Source organism: Aquarana catesbeiana, linkage group LG02 (genome assembly GCF_042186555.1).
Source record: "Aquarana catesbeiana isolate 2022-GZ linkage group LG02, ASM4218655v1, whole genome shotgun sequence".
Taxonomy (NCBI): Eukaryota; Metazoa; Chordata; class Amphibia; order Anura; family Ranidae; genus Aquarana; species Aquarana catesbeiana.
This window is the reverse complement of record NC_133325.1, coordinates 188,810,825-188,838,824: the sequence shown is the minus strand read 5'-3', so window position 1 is coordinate 188,838,824 and position 28,000 is coordinate 188,810,825. Positions and strand designations below refer to the sequence as shown.

At 44.9% G+C, this 28,000-nt stretch overlaps 1 protein-coding gene across 1 annotated transcript in view; it reads right to left on the bottom strand.

Moving 5' to 3' along the window:
- The window catches only part of FKBP11 (FKBP prolyl isomerase 11), a 73,993-nt gene extending 47,514 nt beyond the window's left edge, over positions 1 to 26,479 (bottom strand). The window contains exons 1-2 of the mRNA XM_073614058.1: positions 26,265 to 26,479; positions 25,677 to 25,739 (exon numbers count right to left, since the gene is read on the bottom strand). Of these exons, the coding sequence (XP_073470159.1) occupies positions 25,677 to 25,739; positions 26,265 to 26,375 (174 nt within the window). The 5' untranslated portion in view covers positions 26,376 to 26,479. The remainder of the gene's footprint in view (positions 1 to 25,676; positions 25,740 to 26,264) is intronic.
- Positions 26,480 to 28,000: the final 1,521 nt, after the last annotated feature.

Below are 28,000 nucleotides of genomic sequence, written 5' to 3'. Positions count from 1 at the left end.
GCTACAAGCTTGGCATACATATTTTTGGGCAGTTTCTCCTATTCTTCCTCGCAGGACCTCTCAAGCTCCATCAGGTTGGATGGGGAACGTCGGTGCACAGCCATTTTCTGATCTCTCCAGAGATGTTCAGTTGGGTTCAAGTCTGGGCTCTGACTGGGCCACTCAAGGACATTCACAGAGTTGTCCTGTAGCTACGCCTTTGTTATCTTGGCTGTGTTCTTAGGGTCGTTGTCCTGTTGGAAAATAAACCTTCACCCCAGTCTGAGGTCCAGAGTGCTCTGGAGCAGGTTTTCATCAAGGATGTCTCTGTACATTGCTGCATTCATCTTTCCCTTGATCCTGACTAGTCTCCCAGTTCCTGCTGTTGAAAAACATCCCCACAGCATGATGCTGCCACCACCATGCTTCAGTGTAGGGATGGTATTGGCCAGGTGATGAGCGGTACCTGGTATCCTCCAGATATAAACACTTGCCAGTCAGGCCAAAGAGTTCAATCTTTGTTTCATCAGACCAGAGATTTTGTTTCTCATGATCTGAGAGTCCTTCAGGTGCCTTCTGGCAGACTCCAGACTGGCTGTCATGCGCTTTTTACTGAGGATTGGCTTCCATCTGGCCACTCTACCATACAGGCCTGATTGGTGGAGTGCTGCAGAGAGGTTTGTTCATCTGGAAGGTTCTCCGCTCTCCACAGAGAAACACTGAAGCACTATCAGAGTGACCATCAGGTTCTTGATTTTTGTTTTTTTTATTTTTAATAAGTTTGCAAGAATTTAAAACAAACTTTTGTTCACATTGTCATTATGGGGTGGTGTTTGTAAAATTTTGAGGAAAATAATGAATTTAATCCATTTTGGAATAAGACTGTAACATAACAAAATGTGGAAAAAGTGAAGCGCTGTGAATATTTTCCAGGTGCACTGTACAAGTGTAATTCGTATTCTTCCTTGTGTTTTGTGTATTCCATCCAGATCTGTGCAGTAATCCTGTGTGAAACTTTGTCTCTGTGTAAGAGCTTCCTGTATTAACCTCCCTGGCGGTATGATTATTTCGGATTTTAGGTGCTGAAAGCGGTACAATTATTTTGCATGGAAATTTGGCGTTTTATATTGTAGGTCTGTAAATCTTAACAATAACACACTTAAATCTGTCCAAACAAGAGTCTAGTAGATATCCCGGGTATGATAAAGTTTGAAACACAAAAACATAAATTATAATATAATAAATAAAAATAAATAATTAAAAAAAATAAAAAAAAATAGTAATAAAATAAATTTCCCCACAATTCACTATCGCTCAATTCTGCAAGTGTTCTAATTTACTATCGCTGTTTTCTAGCTGGTCTAAAGCCACTTTTGACGTAAAGGGACACTTTTTGGTTGCTATGGACAATCTCCAGTTTCCAGGCAGAAAGAACAGTGTATATCATGTAAAACTGCATGCAGGGCATGGGCCAGAGCACTGGGGACAAAAGGGATGTGAAATCATTTCATACAGTACTGTAATCTGTAAGATTACAGTACTGTATGTGTTATGATTTTGACATTTTTTTTAATTTGCCGCCAGGCTCCGCCCCCGTGCGTCGCGACGCTCGCAGGGAACGGAGCCTGGCACGGAGAGGCTTCAGAGGAGGACGGAGCCCTCGGACACTGCGGGGGACATCGCAGGATCCCGGGAACAAGGTAAGTAACGCCGCCCCAGGATCCTGCAATGCGATCCCGAGTGTGGCTCGGGGTTACCGCTAATGGTACTGAATTTCAACCCCGAGCCACACTCGGGAAAACCGCCAGGGAGGTTAAGACCGGTCACTGCTTATCTCTCTCCTCATGCAGGGTGACTGGTCTTGTCCCCGCCCCCTCCTGCAGTTTTCGCAGGCAACATGTAGGGGGTGGGCCTCCCCCCCCACAGCTCTGCTCTCTGTACAAGCTAAATACAGCACAGTGATGATGTCACTACTACCTTTACAAGGTAATATCTGGCTTTGCAAAGACATTTGGCGCACACTAACTAGAATTATTCTCTTTGTGGCTGTTGAGGAATATATTTAAATAAAAGTTTTTGTGCTCGGGTTCAGCTTCAGAACAGGTTCAACAGTCTTGGTGTTGTTATTGAATATGAGCAATGCATAGTTGCCCTTTTAATATTCATGAGTCCCTCATCAACAAGATGGTCGAAAAGGATGCAGAAAAATTAAATATAAAATTTAAAGATTTGGTCACACAACAAAATTACTAGTTTGTTTACATCAGTGCTTAAAGGATAAATCTACTTTTGTGGGGAAAAAAAAAAACAAAGAAAAAAAAAAACCCAATAATATAGCATATACAATTGCTACACAAGTCATATTATAATAATGTTATTATAATGTACAGAATGCCAGCCAGAAATTCCCTGCCTGTGTGGTTGGCTTACTGATTTTCCCAGAAGTCTACACTAAGATACCAGTCAGGTTTTGGGTATTCCCTGAAACAAAATTGTAATTCTTGGAAAGATACTCCCAGAGCATACAGATCCTGCCACTCTCCTCATTAGAATCCTGCAAGTGCAGCAGCTGATTGAAAATGATGAAATCACTCCCATTCACATTTAGTTTGCACATGGGCACAGATAAACAAACCGCTATTTCTTCAGAAAAAAAAAAAAAAAAAAAAAAAAAAAAAAGGAGGTAGGATTCTGAAACAAAGTTTGTTATCTGCTTCCAGACTGCCCACTGCACATTTACTGCGGCAGGGCAGCCTGGCTGCGCGAAGCACACCTGTACGTTATTTCCTCTTTGTGGTCAGGGATGCACGCGGCCGGCGACACACTCCCACTGTGATTGGACAAAGCAGGAGCCAATCCATGGGTCCGGCGGCCGCGATGGCTGCCGAGACCCACCAATCGTTCACTGGAGAGCCGGAATGGCGGTCTGCCTATGTAAACAAGGCAGACCGCTGGTCTGTCAGAGAGGAAGAGAGAGAGAGATCTTGTATTCCTGCTAATCAGGAACACAGATGTTTCTCTTCCTCCAGTTAAACCATCCCCCACACAGTTAGAAATCACTCCCTAGGAGCACACTTAACCCTTTGATCGCTGCTGATGTTAACCCCCATACAGCGACTGTGCATTTTTTTTTAGCACTGATCACTGTATTAGTGTCACTGGTCCCCAAAAATGTATCACTTAGTGTCCAATTTGTCTGCCACAATGTCATAGTCCCAGTAAAAATCGCTGATCGCCGCCAATACTAGTAAAAATAAAAATGCCATAAAAATATCCCATGGTTTGTAGACACAACAACGTTTACGCAAACCAATCAATATACGCTTATTGGGAATTTTTACTAAAAATATGTAGCAGAATAATAATTGGCCTAAATTGATGAACATGTTTGATTTTTTTTGGTTGTGTTTTATAGCAGAAAGTAAAAAATATATCTTTTTTTTCAAAATTATCGGCCTTTTTTTGTTGATGGCGCAAAAAATAAAAACTGCATCAAGTACCACCAAAAGAAAGCTCTATTTGTGGGGGGAAAAAAAAGGACATCTATTTTGTTTGGGTAGAGCATCGCATGAACGCGCAATTGTCAGTTAAATTAACACAATGCCGTATCGCAAAAAATGGCCTGGTCATGAAAGTGGTGAAACCTTGTGGGGCTGAAAAGTGTTAAAAACCCAGCAATGTATATCGATTATATGTATTATTTCTCATACCCTTTAAACTAAAAGCAAGTGTTATGAGGGAGATAAAAAAAAAAAAAAAAAAAACACAACTATTAAAAGTGGTTCTAAAAGAAGAAGGATTTTTACCTTAATGCATTCTACGCATTAATGTACAAAACCCTATGTGCAGCTGTCTCCCCCACACTCTTATGCCCTGTACATACGATCGGACATTCCGACAACAAAATCCTAGGATTTTTTCCGACGGATGTTGGCTCAAACTTGTCTTGCATACACACGGTCGCACAAAGTTGTCAGAAAATCCGATCGTTCTGAACGGGGTGACGTAAAACACGTACGTCGGGACTATAAACGGGGCAGTAGCCAATAGCTTTCATCTCTTAATTTATTCTGAGCATGCGTGGCACTTTGTGCGAATTTGTGTACACACGATCGGAATTTAACCGATCGGATTTTGTTGTTGGAAAATTTTATAGCCTGCTCTCAAACTTTGTGTGTCGGAAATTCCGACGGAAAAAGTTCGATGGAGCCCACACATGATGGGAATTTCCAACAACACAATCTGATCGCACTTTTTCCGTCGGAAAATCCGACCGTGTGTACAGGGCATTATACTTACCTGAGCCAGATCTTGATCCAGTGCTGTACCCATAAGCAGTGGATCTCTTTGCTCTCACAGGGCAGAACAATAGCAGAAGGAGCCTTTGGTTCCTGTTGCTATCAGTCAAATCCTCTGACAAGGGGGCGGGACAGAGCTGAGCTGCACTGTCTGTGTCTATAGAAGCAGGCAGCCTGGTTGGGGCTTGAGCTTGCAGGTGTGCCATAGTAGGAAGCGGCTTCCTATGGTGACACACCAAGAAGGGGAGATGCCTGGAGCGCCGGCGGGGGACCACAGAAGAAGGGGTTGGGGGCCACTGCACAGAGCAGGTAAGTATTGTTATTTTAAAAACATGTAGGTTTACAATCAACTATTTAGCTTTGTGTCACTTCTAGGAATGTAGAATAAAAGCAAACTACCCAATATCATAACCATGTTCCTGATAAAGTAACTATTAAAACTCTGACAAAGTGCATTATTACAGAGAACTGTCTGGGTTTCCTGCTGGTGCATTGCTCTGTTCTGTGACATTTATGGATTTTTCTAATAGATAAGAACTTAACCACATGCTGGGCAGTCAGTAAATGTTCTCTCTTGAAAGCGAATCCTGGGAAGCTTCCTTTATACCTGGATGGTGGCTTTTTATTAAGTGTACAGTAAGGTTTGCCATAGAGAAGATGGTAGTTGGTCACATGACTGGCTGGCCTGCTGGTATCCGAAAAGGTCAGGGGTATTTGCACACTTACTAACAAATGAACGTGATTCGTGGCAGAAAAGTCCTGCATAAAAACACGGAGAATGTGCTGTATATAAATGCATGTATTCATGGGTAAGCGTACACCTGTGTAAAAATTCTTCTAGCTTTTCTTCGGTCACGTTGCACGTACAATACTCTCCGGCAATACAAATTTTGGGATTTTTTTTTACTGATCTATACGCATTGCAAGTTTACACTCCTGTGTGTATAGACCATAGGAAGCATTTGGATAAGTAAAAAAAAAAAAAAAAAAAAAAAAAAAAACACCTGAATGCCTTATGCACACTGACCTTAAAAAAACACTGCTTCTACAGGACTTTTACCTGTAGAAGCAGCTCAATGTTATCCTATGTATCCATGCACATTAGGAGGTTTAGAGGCATATTTTAACCACTTCAGCCCCAGAAGGATTTACCTCCTTCCTGACCAGAGCACTTTTTACAATTTGGCACTGCGCCGCTTTAACTGCTAATTGCGCGGTCATGTAATGCTGTACCCAAATGAAATTTGCGTCCTTTTCTTCCCACAAATAGAGCTTTCTTTTGATGGTATTTGATCACCTCTGCCGTTTTTATTTTTTGCGCTATAAATGGAAAAAGACCGAAAATTTTGAAAAAAAAATGATATTTTCTACTTTTTGTTATTAAAAAAAATACAATAAACTCAATTTTAGTCATACATTTAGGCCAAAATGTATTTGGCCACATGTGTTTGGTACAAAAAATGTCAATAAGCGTATACTTATTGGTTTGCGCAAAAGTTATAGCGTCTACAAGCTAGGGTACATTTTCTGGAATTTACACAGCTTTTAGTTTATGACTGCCTATGTCATTTCTTGAGGTGCTAAAATGGCAGGGCAGTACAAACCCCCCCCAAATGACCCCATTTTGGAAAGTAGACACCCCAAGGAAATTGCTGAGAGGCATGTTGAGCCCATTGAATATTAATTTTTTTTGTCCCAAGTGATTGAATAATGAAAAAAAAAAAAAAAAAATTACAAAAAGTTGTCACTAAATGATATATTGCTCACACAGGCCATGGGCATATGTGGAATTGCACCCTAAAATACATTCAGCTGCTTCTCCTGAGTATGGGGATACCACATGTGTGGGACTTTTTGGGAGCCTAGCCGCGTCCGGGGCCCCGAAAACCAATCACCGCCTTCAGGATTTCTAAGGGCGTAAATTTTTGATTTCACTCCTCACTACCTATCACAGTTTTGAAGGCCATAAAATGCCCAGATGGCACAAACCCCCCCCCCCCCAAATGACCCCATTTTGGAAAGTAGACACCCCAAGCTATTTGCTGAGAGGCATGTTGAGTCCATGGAATATTTTATATTTTGACACAAGTTGCGGGAAAGTGACAATTTTTTTTAAATTTTTTTTGCACAAAGTTGTCACTAAATTATATATTGCTCACACAGGCCATGGGCATATGTGGAATTGCACCCCAAAATACATTTAGCTGCTTCTCCTGAGTATGGGGATACCACGTGTGTGGGACGCTTTGGGAGCCTAGCCGCGTACGGGGCCCCGAAAACCAATCACCGCCTTCAGGATTTCTAAGGGTGTAAATTTTTGATTTCACTCCTCACTACCCATCACAGATTCGGAGGCCATGGAATGCTCAGGTGGCACAACCCCCCCCCTCAAATGACCCCATTTTGGAAAGTAGACACCCCAAGCTATTTGCTGAGAGGCATGGTGAGTATTTTGCAGCTCTCATTTGTTTTTGAAAATGAAGAAAGACAAGAAAAAAACTTTTTTTTTTTTTCTTTTTTCAATTTTCAAAACTTTGTGACAAAAAGTGAGGTCTGCAAAATACTCACTATACCTCTCAGCAAATAGCTTGGGGTGTCTACTTTCCAAAATAGGGTCATTTGGGGGGGGGGGGTTTCCACCTGGGCATTCCATGGCCTCCGAAACTGTGATAGGCAGTGAAGAGTGAAATCAAAAATTTATGCCCTTAGAAAGCCTGAAGGCGGTGCTTGGTTTCGGGGTTTTTTTTTAAAGCAAAATGCCCTACAGATTAAAATGGTGGGTGTTTCATTTATTTTTTTTTTTCACACAGTATTTGCGCAGAGATTTTTCAAACGCATTTTTTGGGGAAAAAAACACAGTTTTTAAAATTTTAATGCACTAAAACACACTATATTGCCCAAATGTTTGATGAAATAAAAAATATGATCTTAGGCCGAGTACATGGATACCAAACATGACATGCTTTAAAATTGCGCACAAATGTGCAGTGGCAACAAAATAAATACATTTTTAAAAGCCTTTTACAGGTTACCACTTTAGATTTACAGAGGAGGTCTACTGCTAAAATTACTGCTCTCGATCTGACCTTCGAAGTGATACATCACATGCATGGCGCAATTGCTGTTTACATTTGACGCCAGACCGATGCTTGCGTTCGCCTTAGTGCAAGAGCAGGGGGGGACAGGGGTGCTTTTTTTTTTTTAATTTTTTTTTTGCTTTTTTATCTTATTTTTAAACTGTTCCTTTCATTTTTTTTTAATCATCTTTATTGTTATCTCAGGGAATGTAAATATCCCCTATGATAGCAATAGGCAGTGTCAGGTTCTCTTTTTTGAAAAAATTGGGGTCTATTAGACCCTAGATCTCTCCTCTGCCCTTAAAGCATCTGACCACAACAAGATCGATGTACTTTCCCAATGGCGCTGTTTACATCCGGCGAAATCTAAGTCATGAAATGCTCGTAGCTTCCAGTTTCTTAGGCCATAGAGATGTTTGGAGCCACTCTGGTCTCTGATCAGCTCTATGGTCAGCTGGCTGAATCACCGGCTGCATTCTCAGGTTCCCTGTTGAGACAGGAGGAGAGCCAGAGAAAAACACAGAAGACGGTGGGGGGGGGCATTCCCTCCCACTGCTTGTAAAAGCAGTCTAGAGGCTAATTAGCCGCTAGGATTGCTTTTACATGAAAGCCGACCGCTGGCTGAAAAGAATGATACCAAATGATACCTAAACCCGCAGGCATCATTCTGGTATAACCACTCAAAGTCGTGAATGGTGTACCTAAAGGCAAAAAAATGGTTAGCAATAAAACACAGTAAATGGTAGAGTATAAAAAAATTGCATACCTGAAAAGCAAACGCGATAAAACATAATAAAACATTGCAGAATAGAATACAGTAAAAAAGAGCAGAACAAGAGAGAGAAAATAGAGAGAGAAAGAACAATGAAAACGACAACTATTATTTTTTATTTTATATATTTTTTTTTTTTTTTTTTTTTACACTTTTTTTTTGTAACTGTAACTTTTATAACTGTAAACGGTTCCAGGTTCGGGTCTCTCAAAATGCGATGGCATCTTGGGAGACCCTGTGAAAGTGTGCCTAGTCTGTGCAATGCTGTACCCTACGCTAATACTCAACTAGTGAATGGTAGCGTTCAAAACATTCACCAATGCAAAGACCAGGATTGTCAGGACAGGAGGGACAATAATAGCGGGTGTCACGCCTATATCCGCGCTTGCTGCAGACACAACCTCTTTTTTGGGGGGGTTCGTTGGGTAGGGGTACTCGGGAGGACATAAAGAAAATGCCTCTCATGCAGCCGACTGCATTTGGTTGGGGATGTGAATGGGGGAAGTACGGGCGCTGCAGAAGCGGTGGGTTCCCAATTAGGATTGGCGAATGCAGCAGGAAGAGCATTATGAGCACAACGGGCCTGTGTTTGTCTTCTTGGTGGCAGCGGGACACTACTTGTGCTTGCCACCTCACCAGCTTGAACTGCACTTATGGGACTCGTCACGTCACCAAGTGTTACTGCAGTGCTGGTTTGACTACGACCGGGGTGTACTAGGCCGCTGGTGCTTGCCAGTTCACCAAAATGCTACCAAAAAAACTGTTAGCGATCGCAGGGATCAGGCCTGACTCTGCGAACGCTGCAGTTATGCGTTTAGTGTTTTTTACGTGACAGTGATCGATCGATACTGCACTTGAGTGGGCTGGGCTGGGCCGGGCGGAGGAGCAAAACGCAGGTGCTAGCAGGTATCTGGGCTGATCTCGCTTTTTGAGAACCCTAAACTGCTGGGGACGCTAGTATAGATCTGATCGGCTCAGATATTGATCTGTTCAGATACTATACCACTAAGGGAGGCGTATGCTGCGTGCATGGGTATTAGCAGTACTGGCGCTAATCTGACGCTGCCTGGGGCGACGCATATCACCGCCGGGCAATCAGGGGGCTAAACCTTTATTCGGTAATAAACGGCGGGTGCCCTGACACTATAAAAAATAAACAAACTAACCAGCGTCACCCGTAACAGTTATACGGTGATCAGTGGTGAAAGGGTTAACTAGGGGGCCATCAAGGGGTTAAAACATTTATTAGGTAGTATATGGGGGTCCCTGATGCTATAAAACGCTGACGGTGAACCTAAATGTTTACCTCCCTAACTAGCGTCACCAGTGACACGAATACAGCGATCAGAAAAATGATCGCTTAGTGACACTGGCGACGGGGGGTGATCAAGGGGTTAAAACTTTATTAGGGGGGGTATCCTAGACCTAAAGGGGGCTAACCCTAACTGCCCTACCACACTAACTGTCACAAACTGACACCATGCAGTAATCAGAAAAAAAAAAAAAACCTGCTTGGTGTCAGTGTGACGGGGGGGGGGGGGGGGGGCGATTGGGGGTGTAATGTGTGCCTGGCATGTTCTACTGAGTGTGTGTTTTACACTCACAGTGAAGTCTTCTCTCCTCGGCGCCGGAACGGAAAATACCGAGCCGAGGAGAGATGACATCATTTTCTTTGCTGCTGTTTAGCATACAGCAGCAAAGGAAGATTCTCATTGGCTGGGAGCGATCGCGAGGGGGGGGGGGGGCCACGAACGGATGGTCTCCCCCTCACCTCTCATTGCTCCCAGACCAAAGCCGACCGCCTTGGGCACCGGGGGGGGGGGGTCCGATCGGACCCCCCGCCCACGGGAGGCAGATCACGTACAGGTACGTGATTCTGCCTGCCCGTGCCATTCTGCCGACGTATATCATCGTGAGGCAGTCGGCAAGTGGTTAAAGTGTTACTAAACCCACAACAGTACAATAAAATCAGTCTGTATATGCAGTAAAGCATGCTCGTTGTACTTGCTGTGGAACCTAAGGGGATCATCTGCTTAATTGCGTAAAAAGGCTGTTTGATCCTGTCTTCTCTGATCCTTCCCTTCTTCCACAGTCCCCAATTCATCTGCTGATAGTACAGAGTCTTGGGGGCACTCTGCACATGCTCAGTTTGTTATGTATTGCAAGAGAGTTTTTTTTTGGGAGGGTGCATGTGATTGGCACAGGGCCACTCAACACTGTCCAGACAGAGGGCCAGAAGTCATGCAGCCTCATAGGACAGTCAGAGGAGAATGAAAACTCCTTCTACAACCTTTAACCAGTGCTTGGCTGCACACTGATAGAAGTCACAAGACTGCTATATACTGCTGATGAGAAAAGATATTTAGCAGTTTATATTTACTAAAATATCTGCCTTTCCATGTTCTGCGTACTGTGGGAGACCAGATATAGTGAATGCAGGGTCCTGGGTTTAGTAACACTTTAAGCTTAGCGTTTAGAGGCAGGAAAAAAAAAAACAAAAAAAAAAAAAAAACCTGGGTTGCATTTTTGGGAAGAGTGTTCTGGCAGAAAAAAAAAAAAAAAAAAAAAAAAAAAAAAGCGCGATGAATGCTTCTAAATACGTGTACAAAAATGCTCTATGTGAGCGATTAGTTTCTGCCAAAAGAACTGGGGATTTTTTTTAAGCCCAGTGTTAAAGGACCCTTAAAATGTTGCATATTTAGGTGTCTGTGTGCAAGAGGCCCGAGGGTAGCTCAATAACAGAAAAACGGCTCCGTAGAGCATCCCGCATCCAAATCGCAATAGTATGAACTCAGCCTTAAAGTGGTTCTAAAGGCAGAAGGCTTTCATCTTAATGCATTCTATGCATTAAGATAAAAAAAAACCTTCTGTGTGCACTCCTCATACTTACCTGAGCCCCATCTTGATCAAGCGATGTTGCACGAGAGACTCTCCCTCCTGATTGGCTGAGACACACAGCAGGCACCATTGGCTCCCGTTGCTGTCAAAGTTAGTGAGCCAATGAGGAGAGAGAGGGGGCGGAGCCGAGTCAGGGCTCCATGTCTGAGTGAACACACAGAGCCCTGGCCCGGCTCGGGTGCCCCGGTAGCAAGCTGCTTGCTGCGGGGGTACTCGGCAGGAGGGAGGGGCCAGGAGTGACGCAGAGGGACCTGAGAAGAGGAGGATCTGGGCTGCTCTGTGCAAAACCAACTGCAACAGAGCAGGTAAGGTAAACATTTTTTTTTTTTTTTTTTTTTTAGCAAACAAGACTAGATTGTATAAAATAGTTTCCCTTGGACTTCTGAGGAAAACAGTAAAAAGATTTGTTTATATAGAGACTTGGGGAAAAAAAAAAAAAAAAAAAAAAGATTTGCTATAGGTAAGATACATGTATGAAATTGTTTCATTATGTATGGTAAAACTGTGCGCATTTCTCACTCATGCATAATATGTCCGAATACACATTGGCAGCTGTTTGGTATTTCACAAGACTTCCCCATACTATTTCAGCTCGAGTCTTGGGAAGTAATCCCTTCTGCAGCCTGACACTGCCATGAATTAATGTACAGCAGAGATGTAGCAATGCAGTAACCAAACAACATAGAAGGGAGTGCACAACCTTCCTACATTCCCCTTTTATTCGCTATGTCCCTGCATTGTCACTTCAGCCATTCAGCACAAGAGGAGGCTACTAAGTCAAGGATGCGGTGACTAGGCACACAGACCTCCTGGTATTTCTTCAATGCTCTGAAATAGTTTATATTGGTGGATCAGGGAGCAGAATAGAATATCAGCTGGGTGATTAATAGAGTCCCATGTGGAGCTAGCTGTCACAATTAACTATTTAATCCTCATTATAATCACATTAAGCCCCCTGTTCACATTGTCAAATTTCATGCTAAATCGCAGCCTACTGCTGGCAACGGCACTATCCCAATCGGTGCGATGCTGATTTTGCAGCGCCGCGCCGATTTCCAAAAGTAGTTCCTGCACTACTTTCGGCGACCTCGGGTGTGATTTCAATAGACATCCATACCTGAACCCGCACAGATATCTTTCAAATCGCCCCCGAACTCTCACTGAAATGCGGGTTTGAAATTGTGCGAGTTCAGCTGAACTCACACAATTTCAAACCCGCGTTCAGACCCCTTTCACACTGGCACCACTCCGAGTTAGCGGTAAAGCACAGCTAGTTTTAGGGGCGCTTTAATGTCATTTTAGTGGCGCTTTTCGGCCAGGAACACAGATCATCCTTTCTTCGGCCGCCAGCGGGGGTTAAAAGTGCCCCCGCTAGCGGCCGAAGAAAGGGTTAAATGCACCTGAAAATCGTCGCTGCCGAAACTTTTTCTAAAATCGTGCAAGCGCACCGCTCCAGTATGAAAGCACTCAGGCTCTCACACAGTGTGACCGTACCCTCAAACCAAATAATGTCCAGATTAGGTACTGTTAATTACTTTAATGTTTTCTTATCAACTTGGGCAATGTGAGGGACTGATCGCTACAGGGACCAGAAAGCATGAATAGGGTGAAGTGAATTTGGTGATAATTTACCAAAAGTATAACATGAGGTGAAGAGCACTTCAAGTATCCAATAATATATATGTTGGGGAATCTGATAAAATAGAGTTGCTTCACACAGATATGTAGCTGTATTATGCGCAATGTTGTGCTGCAATGTCATTCATTATAAATGGCCTCCCAACGCACCTGTGCTGCAGCATGTCACAATGCACAGCAATGCACTCCTGTGTATTATGGTGTACTGCGTTGCTAAAAAATAGTGCATGCACCTTTCTCTTGGCGTGATGAAGAGGTAACTAAACTTACGAAAATTCTCGTATAACAGAATAAAAATTCGGAAGTGATGTAATGTATCACATTGTATTTATATTGAATTTTCAGACAACAACTATTGTATGATCTGGTATAGTACGAGAACATTTTTCATGGTTGTCTCATTGGATAATGTTGCATGAATTGTCATGATTGGCTGTCGAAAGCTCTGTATTAACGATCAGATTATCATACGATCTCTTTGAAAGCGGTATTCTTAGTACCATTTTATGATCGCGTGTACAGGCCTTTAAAGACGCATTGAAATGAATGGTCTGCCTTAAAGTGGTAGACAACTCGTCAAAAATAAATAAATAAATAATAAAACATTTCCTAATGAAAGGCAATGTTATAATGCGCTAGTATGCATCACATACTAGCACACTGTGTGAAACTTACCTTAAAATGAAGCCCTTCAGCGGCACGCCGTCACTGCTGACAGGGCTTCCATCTTCACCTGGTATTCCTTTCCTTTAAATGGACAAGCCGCGATAACGTCACTCCCGAGCATGCACATGGGATTCGCTGTGCACACCACAGGGCTCTAAAGGAACGGCACAGGCATGCGCCGGTGACATCAGTGGCTCCTTCACAAGTAAAGGCACACATTTTAGGAGATATTTACAGTACCTATAGGTAAGCCTTATTATAGGCTTACCTATAAGTAAAAAATGAGCCAAGGGAGTTTACTCCCACTTTAACACGACACAAAGATGTAAATGAGCCCTCAAAGATTCAATTCACCCCACTTTTCATTTCCAGGTACCCTTTGTAATTTACTACACCATGTCGTATAAATGCTTTTTCTCTTATGCAGACAATCTATGTACGTCTCAAAATCTGTTCTTACAACATGGGTCATTGGAATACCAAAACGTTGCACAGAGCTACTGTACAATGGGATAAAAAACACCTGCTGCACTTCTGGTGCATAACCTTGTATTACCCTGTTCAATACACCAAAATTGGGTCTATCAACTCTTGTCCAAAATACACATGTACTGATGACCGGTGAGAGATGAGCATTGTGCTGGTTGCATTTGATTTATCTTCTTGTACACAACTCCTTCATTTATTACACATTTAAAATATTCTGATCCGGTTAATAAAAGGGTTCTGTGCGAGCTTAGTGAGGATTTGGTGCAAATTTTATCTCCAGCTATGCCAAAGCTTCTCAGAAATTACATTCATTTTCATTCGAATCGCACCTGTGACAACATAATCGGCACTGTGAAATCGCTTCAGATTCGCACCGCATCGTTGTGAACCGAGACTAAAGTCATTCAGGAGAAAAGCAAACACCCTGTGTACATAGAGCCTTAGGCTAGGTTCACATATATGGGAATTGAAAGCGGGTTTCTCTGCATTACAGCTGAGTGTGACCGCCTCTTTACACAGGTTCGGAGCGGCCGCAGTCTGGATTGCAGAAGGGTCTTGTGCGTCTTTGGGTCCGGTTCATGTGCAAATTCAGGCAAAGATTCGGACCTGAATCGCACCCGAACCGGTGTACAGAAACGTACTGGACCCCTGCTGTGAACTGCGGCCGCATATAAGTGAACCCGGCCTTACACTGTCACTGCCAACTGCAATAAAGCTACTTTCAAACTGGGGCGGGGGGTGCATTAGTGGTAAAGCGCCGCTAGTATTAGCGATGATTTACTGTCGTTTTAGCAGCGCTTTTCGGACACTAGCGGGGCGCTTTTAACCCCCGTTAGCAGCTGAAAAAAGGGTTAAAAGCGCCCATGTTGTGGCGATGCCGAAGCGCTTTACAGGCACTTTGGCAGCGCTGCCCATTCATTTCAATGGGCAGGGCGTTTTGGGAGCCATGTTTACACCGCTCCCAAACTGCTACAAAGATGCTGCTTGCAGGGCTTTTCAGAACGTCCCGCAAGCACACCGCCCCAGTGTGAAAAGTCACAATGAAATGAATGGGGAGGCGGTTTTCAGGCGTTAGAGGCTATTTCTAAAATGCCTGAAAACCGCCTCAGCGTGCAAGCAGCCTTAGGCCCCTTTCACACTCCGCTATTGTTAGCGGCGCTTTACCGTCGGTATTCGGCCGCTAGCAGGGAGGTTTTACCCACCGCTAGCAGCCAAGAAAGGGTTAAAAACCACCGCAAACGCTTTGCCGTTGGTATAGCCGCGCTATCCCATTGATTTCAATGGGCAGGAGCGGTGTGTACACCGCTCCAAAGATGCTGCTAGCAGGACCTTTTATCCCATCCTGCTAGCGCACCACTCCAGTGTGAAAGCCCTCGGGGCTTTCACACTGGAGAGACAGCAGTGGCTATTTCGGGTCGGTTTGCAGGCGATATTATTAGCGCAATAGCGCCTGCAAACTGCCCCAGTGTGAAAGGAGCCTTAGTCTCATGTGCTCATAAGCAGTAAGGCTGGGTTCACATCTATGCATTTTTATTGCTTTTTGCATTTTGCAGATTTGCACTACAGAACGTATTCCATAGGAAACCATGTTAGATGAACTGTAGAGCAAATCTGCAAAATGCAAAAAGCACAAAAATTGAATAGGTGTGAATCAGGCCTAACAAGAACTTCTTTGCTTGGATTATCCACATTCACTTGTAGTAGATAACCAATCACTATGCAAGTGAATTAGAGGGAAAATTATACAGCTGATCGCTGCCGATCACAGATCCTAATGGGGGTGCTGGTTGCCACTTTAAACAAGCTGCTAGCAGGCTTTAGCACTTCTTAAAGCTTGTTGAAAGCCTGCTGACTTGCTAGCAGCTTGCTTAAAGTGGCAATTAGCCAGATCTGTGATCTGTGTTCAACATCTACAAACTGGAGTTGAATGACACTTTAAAAGCTTCAACAAAGCTTGCTAAAAGCTCTAAAAATGCTTGGTCAAAGCTTGTTGTTTATACTGCTCTTATATATGCTGAAGCCTGTGGGAAACAGCCCGAGAACTGAATGATCACATGAATGCTAATCTCGCTGTTCTCAGTACACTCTGAGTAGGGAGCGCTCTGCCCCTCCAGTGCTCACAGATGTGCCGAGCTGTGCAGGTGGTGGAAGTGGCTAAGTCAGGCTCCCAGCAGTGCACTGAGAGGCTAAGCCAGCTGGCAATCAGGCATCTGCCTGAATCCCACCATTATTGTTGGGATCCTTCCATAGCCTGGAGCGAATCTGTGGATTCAGCCAACGCTGTGGGGGGGGGGGGGGGGGGTGAAATTCCTCTTTAGGGTGCCATCAGACATAAGATAAGCATCCTCAATACCTGATTCAGTCAGGCTGTATGGTCACCTTTAGGGCTCATTCATTCACACGGGCATCTAAAATGCAACGTTTAGATATGTACGTTTACGTACGTGTATATACCTGTAGTTTTATACTCATCTGAACTTAGCACTATAGGAATCATTGGGGCCATACACAGCAGCTTCTACAAACAAAATTGTGCACTGCATTTGGCAGCAGAAAAAAAAAAAAAAAAAAAAAAAGTAGGACACAGCTGAGTCCGGGGCCATACAGATCTGCAGACTTTACGAGTGTGCAAATCTAAACTAATGTTAATAACTGTAAATGAATGGTAATGCATATACGCATACATGGATAAAGTCAATAGAAAAACTGTATATGCTGAAATGCTGTATACCCACTTGGGGACCGTCTATCACAGATATACTGTGACAGAGCAGCCCCTCTGCGTCGAATGTAAATGTATGTGATCCGCTTCTTCCGGGTAGGGGGTGTACAGATCCGCCACCCTGGCTGTGATGCCATTTGCTGCACCACAAGCTGATCAGCGGGTACCAGCCAATGATTTATGGCTGGCACCCGCTGATCAGCTAAGCAAATGACAGAAGAAAGCTCTGTGTAGGTAAACAACACATAGCTCTCTTCTGACAGTGGCGATGTGACGTTTTTCTTCTCCCTGGAATAAAAACCGGTACATTGCTAAGTGAAAACACAACATAGCACACACAGTAAACATTGTAGTCACGCAGATAACCCTTTAATTGCCCTTAAATATTAACCCCTTCCCAGCCAGTGACATTAGTACAGTGAAAGTGTATATTATTAGCACTGATCACTGTATTAGGCCCAGTTCACACTGATGCAACAATCGCTCCGACTTTGGAGCGCTTGCCGCATCAGAAGTCGGACCCCATTCTGTGCAATGGAGCCGTTCTAGTCAGTGCGACCTGAGTCGCTCCAAATTAGAAAAAGGTTCCTGCACTACTTTTGGTTCAACTTGCATTGACTTCTGTTATAGAAGTCGCATGCAAGTCGTGTCGAAGTCGCACTGGGGTCCGACTTAAAAGTCGCTCGGAAGTCGCAAGCAGTGTGAACCCGGGCTCAGTGTCACTGGTGATGTCAGTGGCAGTCAGTCAGAGTACCCCCCTCCCCCCAGTGTCAGTTAGTGTCAGATTGCCCCCTGCACTATAGCAGTCCCACTATAAGTCACTGATTGCCGCCATTAGTAGTATAAAAAAAAAAAAACAAAAAAAAACCATTACATATATATACACACCACCATTTGTAGAATATATACCTTTCACACAAATATACACTCGTGTTTTTTTTTCTTTTTACCAAAAACAAAACAGAATACATTTTGGCCTAAATTTATGAAGAAATTTGATTTTTTTTATTTATCGGATGTGTTTTATAGCAGAAAGTAAAACAATTTTTTTTTCTTTCCAAAACGTTTGGCCTTTTTTTGTTTATAGCGCACAATAAAAAAAAAAACCAGAGGTGATCAAATACCACCTAAAGAAAGCTCTATTTGTGTGAACAAAATTATATAAATTTCATTCATGTACAGAGTGTTGCACGATTGCGCAATTGTCAGTTAAAGTAGCGAAGTGCCGCATAGCAAAAAAAATGGCCTGGTCATGAAGGGGGGGGAAAGGGGGAATCTCCCGGAGCTGAAGTGGATACATTTAAATGTGAGTACTGTAGTTGTGTATTTTATCCAGGATCTTCTGCCAGCTCTGCCAGCAAGAGCCTGCATTCCGTGTAAAAAATATGCATATGCCTTAGTGAATAAACCCTTAAGGTGCCATTAAATATGAGGTGAGCTTTCCCCACATCTGTTTCAATCCGACTGCGCTCCTAAGGTGCCATCAGATATGAGATATGCATCCCCATCATCTGTGGTGACTGCAGAGACATCCTGGATGATAAAACAGGTTTGCAAACAGGTTTCTTCCCAAACAAAAGCACCAGAGTGTTGTCTGTGTGTTCCACGTTTTTGACAGTAAGAATATTTGTTTTTCGAATCTTTAGTGGGGTCAAATAAACATTTGTTTTTGAATGCAGTGATTACAAAATTTGAAGGAGCAGGTTGGAATTTTTTTCTTTTCGAATGTACAAATTTCTATCAGTGTGTGTGGTTTTTGTTCATTAAGTCCATTCATTCCAGAATCGAATGTTAAAGGCTTAGTTCACCTTTCAAAAAAAAAATAAATAAAAAATGAAATGCAAATTTCCCCCCAGCAGTAAAAAAAAAAAAAAAAAAAAATTAAATTTATTTTTTAAAAAGGCCCTTTAAAAAAAAAAAAAAATAGAAAAAAAAAAATTTCCTTTACGTGCACTGTGTTCGGGCGCTCTTTGGGAAGCGCCACGTCAATGCAATCACGAGATTGCAGAAGAGGCCCTTCATTTGCAGTATTTTTACCTGCTTTGTGGCGCATTCCATCGCGCCGAACAACTTCCGCCGGTGCTTTTTTCTTGGAGTTAAGACATTACTTCCGGTTTCCCTGTGCCAGAGGGAAACCAGAAGTGACGTCAGAAGCTCAGTGGAAGCCCGAGCGGAGCTGGTAAGTAAGGCTGCAAAATAGGTGAACTGCGAGCGGCATGGTTGGCGCTCGCAGTCCACTCAGCTGTGTTAGGAAAGCGAATAGTCATTCGCTTTCCTGACACAGAACCGCCTCTCCGCCAATCAGGTGCTCGGGTCTGTTACCTGTCACCTGATTGGCTGAAATGACAGGCGCTGCGATTGGATGGATCAGGAGGCAGGAGACGCATGAAGGACCCCGCTCGTCGCCGTCACCCGCTGCCCCACAGACACAGGGTAAGTGCCGGGCAGACGGCGAGTGGGCGGGGGGCACACTGGCAGCATTTGATGGGCACACTGGCAGAATTTGATGGGCAGTTGGGCACACTGGCAGCATTTGAAGGGAAGTTGGGCACACTGGCAGCATATGATAGGCAGTTGGGCACAGTGGCTGCGTTTGATGGGCACAGTGGCTGCATTTGATGGGTTTTTTTCAAAAATGTTTCAGTTTGTTTGCACTCCCAAAAATTTTGAGCACCAGCCGCCACTGTCATAAAGGCTTTCAGTCACAAAGCTAGAAGAAGAGTGAATTAACTATGAGCGTACTGATCATCAGCCCATTCAAACATAAAAATGAAATGCACAAATTTTTGCAGGCAAGTATATATTCTTTTTTTACTAGAGCCTGAAGACCATTGCACCCATGATCAGCAGATCGCAGGTGCAATGTCAGGCTCCTGCACAGTCTTCCAAAAAACACAGTCACTTCCAGCGCTAATAGGTCTTCCAAGGTGTGGAGTAACAGATGTCAGATAAAATGGTGGTGTGAAAGGTATATAATGCTATCCAAAACTGGGTGGATGCTGCCTTCCTCAGATGGGGTAATCCGAAAGGAACTACAAGAAAAACAGAAATGGATGGCGCGCACACCTAGTGCATTACCCAAGATAATTTAATAATAAAAGTGTTTTATATAAAAGTGTGTACTCACAAAATGCAACTGACGAAAGGCCATAAAAACAATGCATGGACATGCACAGAACACGGGGTACAGCTAACGCATTTTGGGGGTGCACCCCCTTAGAGCTAGGCTCAGAGGAAGGGGGTGTTCCCCAAACGCGTTAGCTGTACCCCGTGTTCTGTGCATGTCCATGCATTGTTTTTATGGCCTTTCGTCAGTTGCATTTTGTGAGTATGCACTTTTATATAAAACAATTTTATTATTAAATTATCTTTGGTAATGCACTAGGTGTGCGCGCCTTCCATTCCTGCACAGTCTTCCTCTAGCTTTGTGACCATAAACCCATAACGGCCCCATAAAGGTTACAAAACTAGAAAAAGAATTGATTGACTACAAGCATACTGATCATCAGCCCATTCAAACTACAAGTACTTGTTTTTTCATTCACAGGAAAAAGTGACAGCCAATGCAGGAAGAAGGTCCCCCGCCTGCTGTCACAGAGAGGGGAGCGTTGGTGGCAAGAGGTGGGTGCATGGGAGCATGTTACATTACACCCTAAATATGGGTAAAACATGTAATATGCTCCTAAAGGTGAACTTACACTTTAAGCCTTGGTTCACACTTGTGCGTTTTGAATTTGCAGCGCGTTCTGTGCGGATTCCACACCGCGTGCAATTCGCACCCCGTTTATGCAAATCAATGCGGGTGTGTATGTTCTGTTATCGGTTCACAGTGAGATTTGCAGAAATCGGATCACATGCGTGTGAACACCCATGCGATCAGATTCTGGTGCAAACAAAGAAAGGGTCCTACATGTTTTGGGTGAAAAATTAACCACTTAAGGACCAGCCTCGTTTTGGATTTTAGGTGTTTACATGTTTAATTTTCTAGCAAAAAACCTGTTTTACTTAGAACCCCCAAACATTATATATGGTTTTTCTTCTAACACCCTAGAGAATAAAATGGCGGTCGTTGCAATACTTTTTTTGCAACATATTTGCGCAGCAGTCTTAAAAGCGCACTTTTTTTGGAAAAAAATTTACTTTTTTGAATAAAAAAATAAGACAACAGTAAAGTTAGCCCAATTTTTTTTTATATTGTGAAATATAATGTTACACCAAGTAAATTGATACCCACCATGTCACGCTTCAAAATTGCGCCCGCTCGTGGAATGGCGTCAAACATTTACTCTCAAAAATCTCCATAGGCGACGTTTAAAAAATTCTAAAGGTTGCATATTTTGCGGTACAGAGGAGGTCTAAGACTAGAATTATTGCTCCCGCTCTACCAGTCGCAGCGATACCTCACATGTGTGGTTTGACCACCGTTTTCATATGCGGGCGTATGCGTCCGCTTCTGCGCGCAAGCTCGTCGGGACGGGGGGGGGGGGGTTTAAATTTTTTTTTTTATTATTATTTATTTTACATTATTTTATTTATTTTTACACTGTTTTTTAAAAAAAAAAAATTGTGTCACTTTTATTCCTATTACAAGGAATGTAAACATTTCTTTGTAATAGAAAAAAGCATGACAGGACCTCTTAAATATGAGATCTGGGGTCAAAAAGACCTCAGACCTCATATTTACACTAAAATGCAATAAAAAAAAAAAAAGACATTTGAAAAAATGTGCCTTTAAGAGGCATGGACGGAAGTGACGTCGCTTCCGCCCAGCAGTGTCATGGAGACGAGTGGGCGCCATCTTAGCCTCACTCGTCTCCAGGCACAGGACGGAGACGGATGCGATCGCCTTCGCCGCTACCGATGGCTCCGGTAAGCGGCGGAGGGCAGTGGATCGCGGCGGGAGGGGGGGGGCCTCTCCCACCACCGATAAAAAGTGATCTTGCGGCGAATCCGCCGCAGAGACCACTTTTATCTGAAAGCCGGTCGCCGCACGAAAACGGGGATACCGGGGTTATGGCAGCTAGCTGCTGCCATAACGATATACCCCTTCAAAGTTTGGACGTACATCGTCGTGCGGCGGTCGGCAAGTGGTTAAAGTGCGATTGGAGCCATACCAAATAATGTCACAAATCGCACTGCTGAAGATTCGCATGTGATTTGAACAGGAATGTGGTGCGATTCCTGTTCAAAATCACATGCGGTTTCCCGCACCACGTAGTGTGAACCGGGGCCAAAAGTGAACAAAATCTTGAATTACTTTCAAATGACAGTCAAATGTTCTAACAATTTTCAGAAAAATAATTTAAAATTCCTCTAGTGTATTCCCAGCTATAGGCTTGATTCACATCTATGCATGTTGCTTTTGAGCGTTTCTGCAGTGATTTTTGCTGTGCTTTTTGCGTTTCTGCAACCGCATTTTTACTGTGATTTTGCCACAATTTGAGTTTTGCGATCACTGTTTATAGCTGGTTGCGAAGGAGAGGGTCGTGAAGCCGGCCTCCGCGTCCTTAGCAACGGATGAGTCATCAGATGTTAGCAGGCTTCCCCGCTGACAGCTGAATTTAAGAAAATAAAAAAAATTGCCAGCTTAAAAAAAATTCACGAAAATAACAATGTGGGGTCCCCCCCCCCAGTCCATACCAGGCCCTTCGGTCTGGTATGAATTTGGAGGGGACACCCCCCATGCAGGAGGTGTGCAAAACACAAATTACGGCAACATCGCACTAAAAATGCAGTACTTGTGTGTTGGATGCGGGTCCATTGAAGTCTATTACATGCAAAACGCTGCATTTTGCAAGAAAAAAAGTCCCTGACCCTTTCCAAAAACACAGAGGCACAAAAATGTATTAATTTGAACATGTTCCATAGGAACCCATGTTAAAAAAATTCCCTGCATTTCTGCAAAATGCAAAAAGCATCAAAAAACACATTAGTGTGAATTGAGCCTAAAGCCTCGTACACACGGTACGATTGTTGGCCAACCGAGCATCTGATTTTTGTCAAAAGGGCGTGTGCCTGGATCTTGTTTTGCATACTAACGGTACACAATTGTCGTGCAACAAACACAAATGTAGTGACTTACTATGAGGGATTTGAACTCTTGAGCGCCACCTTTTGGGCCCCTTCTGCTAATTTCGTGTTTGGTGAGCATTGATTCCGAGCATGCGTGTTTGTACTTTCGACTTTTGTGTGACGGATTTGTGTACTAACCATACGAAAATCTGATGTCAAACCATTGTCCGCCGAAAATTTACTAGCTTGTCATCCAACATTTGTTGGCGGAAAATTGGACAAATTGTCAAAAGGAGCGTACTAACGGTCAGATTTTAGGACAATCGTACCATGTGTACGAGGCTTTAGGCTGCTGCTAGTGGAAAGTTGTCAGTGGCAGTATACACTTGTGTGTCTGTACATTTCATGCATTATACATGTGCTCTAATTAAAGTCTATGAGGCCAAAAAATGTCCCTTCAAAAGCAGTGTTTGCCCCTTTTTTCTATGTTATGCAGAAGTGCATTGCGAAGGTGAGAATGTGCCCCATAGACAATAATGGGAATCCTCTTGACACGCGATGGCTGAAGTGTGACAAATTTGCACAGCTGAAGCAGTGAGATATCACTTTGTCACTGCTCTGAATGCTGCCGAATCTCCATCACTGGGGATGGGAGTGACATCTCCATGTCTTGGCTACAAAGGTAGTGAGTGATTCAATAGCAACAGGCAGGCAGCCTCTTAGCAATGCTGCTGCTGGCAAATTTTCACCAGTGGCAGACTCGCCCATCGGACATCAGCCTTAGCCATGCTGAACATACACCATGTTACCAAAAGTATTGGGACGCCTGCCTTTACACGCGCATGAACTTTAATGGCATCCAAGTCTCAGGCCTGATTCACACCTATGCAGGTTGCAGTTTGCACATTTCAATACACGCTTTTGATCCATTGAAGTCTATGGAACCAAAAACCAGAAAAAAAGTCCCTGGCCGTTTCCATAAAATGCACAGATGTGAGCTACATCCATAGGAAACCATGTTAAATAAACTGTAGTCTGTTTCTGCAAAACTGAAAATGCACTAAAAAAAAAAAAAAAATGCCTAGGTGTGAACCAGGCCTTAGTTCACAGGGTTAAATATTGAGTTGGCCCACCCTTTGCAGCTATAACAGCTTCAACTCTTCTGGGAAGGCTGTCCACAAGGTTTAGGAGTGTATCTATGGGAATGTTTGATGATTCTTCCAGAAGTGCATTTGTGAGGTCAGGCACTGATGTGGACGAGAAGGCCTGGCTCGCAGTCTCCCCTCTAATTCATCCCAAAGATGTTCTATCAGGTTGAGGTCAGGACTCTGTGCAATCCAGTCAAGTTCCTCCACCCCAAACTCGCTCATCCGTGTCTTTTATGGACCTTGCTTTGGGCACTGGTCCAAATAATTTGGTGGAGAGAGGATTATGGTGTGGGGTTTTTCAGGGGTTGGCTTCTTAGTTCCAGTGAAGGGAATTCATAAGGCGTCAGCATACCAAGACATTTTGGACAATTTCATGCTCCCAACTTTGTGGGGACAGTTTGGGGATGGCCCCTTCTTGTTCCAACATGACTGCGCACCAGTGCACAAAGCAAGGTCCATAAAGACATGGATGAGGGAGTTTGGGGTGGAGGAACTTGACTGGCCCGCAGAGAGTCCTGACCTCAACCCGATAGAACACCTTTGGACTGAATTAGAGCGGAGACTACAAGCCAGGCCTTCTCACCCAACATCAGTGCCTGACCTCACAAATGCACTTCTGGAAGAATGGTCAAACATTCCCATAGAAACACTCCTAAACCTTGTGGACAGCCTTCTCAGAAGAGTTGAAGCTGTTATGGCTGCAAATGATGGGCCAACTCAATATTGAACCCTACAGACTGGGATGCCATTAAACTTCATGTGCATGTAAAGGCAGGTGTCCCAATACATTTGGTAACGGGAGGGGATTATTTACTAAGAGCCCTTTCACACTGAAAGCGCCCGGGCGTCGGCGGTAAAGGGCTGCTATTTTTAGCAGCACTTTACCGTCGTTTTAGCGGTGCTATTCGCCCGCTAGCGGGGCAGTTCTAACCCCCTCTAGCGGCCGAAAAAGGGTTAAAACCACCTACAAAACGCAGCTGCAGCGGCACTTTGCGGTGCTGCTCATTGATTTCAATGGGCAGGGACACTTTAGGAGCGGTGTATTCTCCTACAGCGCTGCAAAGAAGCTGCTTGCAGGACTTTTTCTGACGCCCTGCCAGCGTAGCGCCCCAGTGTGAAAGCACTCGGGCTTTCACACTGGGATTGCAGCTGAGGCTTTTTTCTGGCGCTATTTTTAGCGCTAAAGCACCTGAAAAACGCCCCAGTGTGAAAGGGGTCTAAAGGCAAATACACTGTGCACTCCAAGTGCAGTCTCTGTAGATCAGAGGGGGACATGCAAGGAAAATAAAAAACTGCATGTTTGCTTTCACGATTGGATGATAGAAATCAGCAGAGCTTCCTCTCACTTCAGATCTTCCCCTCAGATCTACAGCGACTGCATTTGCCTTTAGTAAATCAACCCCATAGTATACATGTTTATGGAGAAGTTTGAAGACAGTGTTAGAGCTGCTTTCCCATATGTCAGCCCCTTTAGTCTGAATGCAATTTATTGCTTCATTTGGTTCCAATGTTATTCTGCTAATGAATGGGATAATGAAATCTCTGCTATAAAGCAATTAGTAGGCCACACAAGGGTGCCTGCTACAGATCCTGAATGTGCAGATTCGATGGTGGGACTGCCTGTAGGACAGATTTGGGAAAAGCACAACAATTGTCATTTAATTCCTCAATACAATGGGGGAAGGTTTATTAGAGAGTGAGAAGTACAGCTAGAATCACCTGAGATGACCCCAGATGAATGTGTTAGTGCTCCTCTCCCCCCCCCCCTCGTCTATCTAGGAGCTGGCATGTTAGGTACTTGTGTAGTGTGATCTGAATGGGATAGAGCGGGCAGGAGGGGCTCCGCCTGATCTCCACCTCCATCATCTCCTCCCACCCCCTGTGTGTGCAGGCTGGGCCCTAGTGCTGACGTGTTATTGTTGTTACAGATGTTACCGGCTCTGGCCCAGATGTGGTCTGGGGGGGTAAAACACTCACCGTGTAGTGAAGCTGAATGGTGTCCCCCATATCCACTTGGTCCACACAAGACTCTGGCTTCTCCTGTTACAGGAAAGAGACAAGTCATACAGGGGGGCACAGCTAGGGACTCAATCACAGACAGATTGGGGGGAATAGGGCATAGAATGGGCTTCTTGTAGGGGCACAACAACAGGAACACAGCAATCTGGAGGTTTAACAGGTAACAGAGTAACGATCTTCCATTGAGAAAGAAGGGAGGTTATAAGAGCTGATGAGAGGAAAGCAGCGGGAAGATGCAGAGAAGCATGCTGGAAGATGTGTGACAGACACATAGTGACAAGGGGACACAGAGAACAGGTGGGGGAGAAGAGCTGCACACATCCACGACTGATCAGTGTCTGGACATGACAGGGGATGGACATCACTGGGCTTCCTGTGCTGAGCCTCAGGACACCAGGAGATCTGGAGCAGAAAGGTCCCAGCTGGGATGTCAGTATAGAGAGTGACAGAAGGAGGAGAACAGCTACCAATGACAGCTGGAGGGGCCAAGTCACCCCCCACCTGTGACAGGTCACTAATAACACGTGTACTGCTGGCACCGCTTACCACAGTCTCTATGCTGAGATCCGTGCCATTGTCACTCTCCTCTTCCTCGGTGTCCGCCCAGATCAGTGCAGAGGAGGAGAGCACGAGCAGCAGGAAGAGAGCCCTGAACATGATGAGCCCAGGATGGAGGGAATGTGACAGCTGCCTGAGAGAGAGGGAGAGCAGTAAGAGCGTGGCAGAGAAAGGAAGAGGGGAGGGGCTGTCTGCAGAGCCCGCCCATGAATGCCAGCCCTCCAACCCGTCGTGTCTATCAGTCTGCCTCAAATCATACCCCGCCCCCTCCATCACACACATTGAGCCGACCTGTGTACAGAGCTCCGTCATCATTACTATCACTGTCTCCCCTACATTCCAGACTCTGCCCCCTCTCCACACCGAACACTTCCTGTAACATCGAGTGTGTACACCGACCCTCACGCCCCTCCCCTCACCTACAGCCCCTTCACACCCTTCCCTCACCTACAGCCCCTTCACACCCTTCCCTCACCTACAGCCCCTTCACACCCTTCCCTCACCTACAGCCCCTTCACACCCTTCCCTCACCTACAGACTAAGGATGAGCTCCGGCGTGTTCGCATGCTGCACGTGCCGATCCCGCCAGGAAGTCGGCACGGCGCAGCGCTAATCACAGGCAGTGAGACATTTCCCGATGTGTGGCTGCAGAGCTCGGGAAATGTCTCACTGCCTGTGATTAGCGCTGCGCCGTGCCGACTTCCTGGCAGGATCGGCACGTGCAGCATGCGAACACGCCGGAGCTCATCCTTACTACAGACCCTTCACACCCTTCCCTCACCTACAGACCTTTCACACCCTTCCCTCACCTACAGCCCCCTCACACCCCTCCCTTCACCTACAGGCCCCTTACACCCTTCCCTCACCTACAGACCCTTCACACCCTTCCCTCACCTACAGCCCCTTCACACCATTCCCCTCACCTACAGATCCTTCACACCCTTTCCCCCACCTACACACCCTTCACACCCTTCCTCTCACCTACAGCCCCTTCACACCCTTCCCTCACCTACAGACCCTTCACACCCTTCCCTCACCTACAGACCTTTCACACCCTTCCCTCACCTACAGCCCCCTCACACCCCTCCCTTCACCTACAGGCCCCTTACACCCTTCCCTCACCTACAGACCCTTCACACCCTTCCTCTCACCTACAGACCCTTCACACCCTTCCTCTCACCTACAGACCCTTCACACCCCTCCCCCTCACCTACAGACCCTTCACACCCTTCCCCTCACCTACAGACCCCTCACACCCCTCCCCTCACCTACAGCCCCTCACACCCCCCACCTACAGACCCTTCACACCCCTCCCCCTCACCTACAGACCCCTCACACCCTTCCCCTCACCTACAGACCCTTCATACCCCTCCCCTCACCTACAGACCCTTCACACCCTTCCCTCACCTACAGCCCCCTCACACCCCTCCCTTCACCTACAGACCCTTCACACCCTTCCCTCATCTACAGACCTTTCACACCCTTCCCTCACCTACAGACCCTTCACACCCTTACCTCACCTACAGACCCTTCACACCCTTCCCTCACCTACAGACCCTTCACACCCTTCCCTCACCTACAGACCCTTCACACCCTTCCCTCACCTACAGCCCCCTCACACCCCTCCCTTCACCTACAGACCCTACAGACCCTTCACACCCTTCCCTCACCTACAGACCCTTCACACCCTTCCCTCACCTACAGCCCCTTCACACCATTCCCCT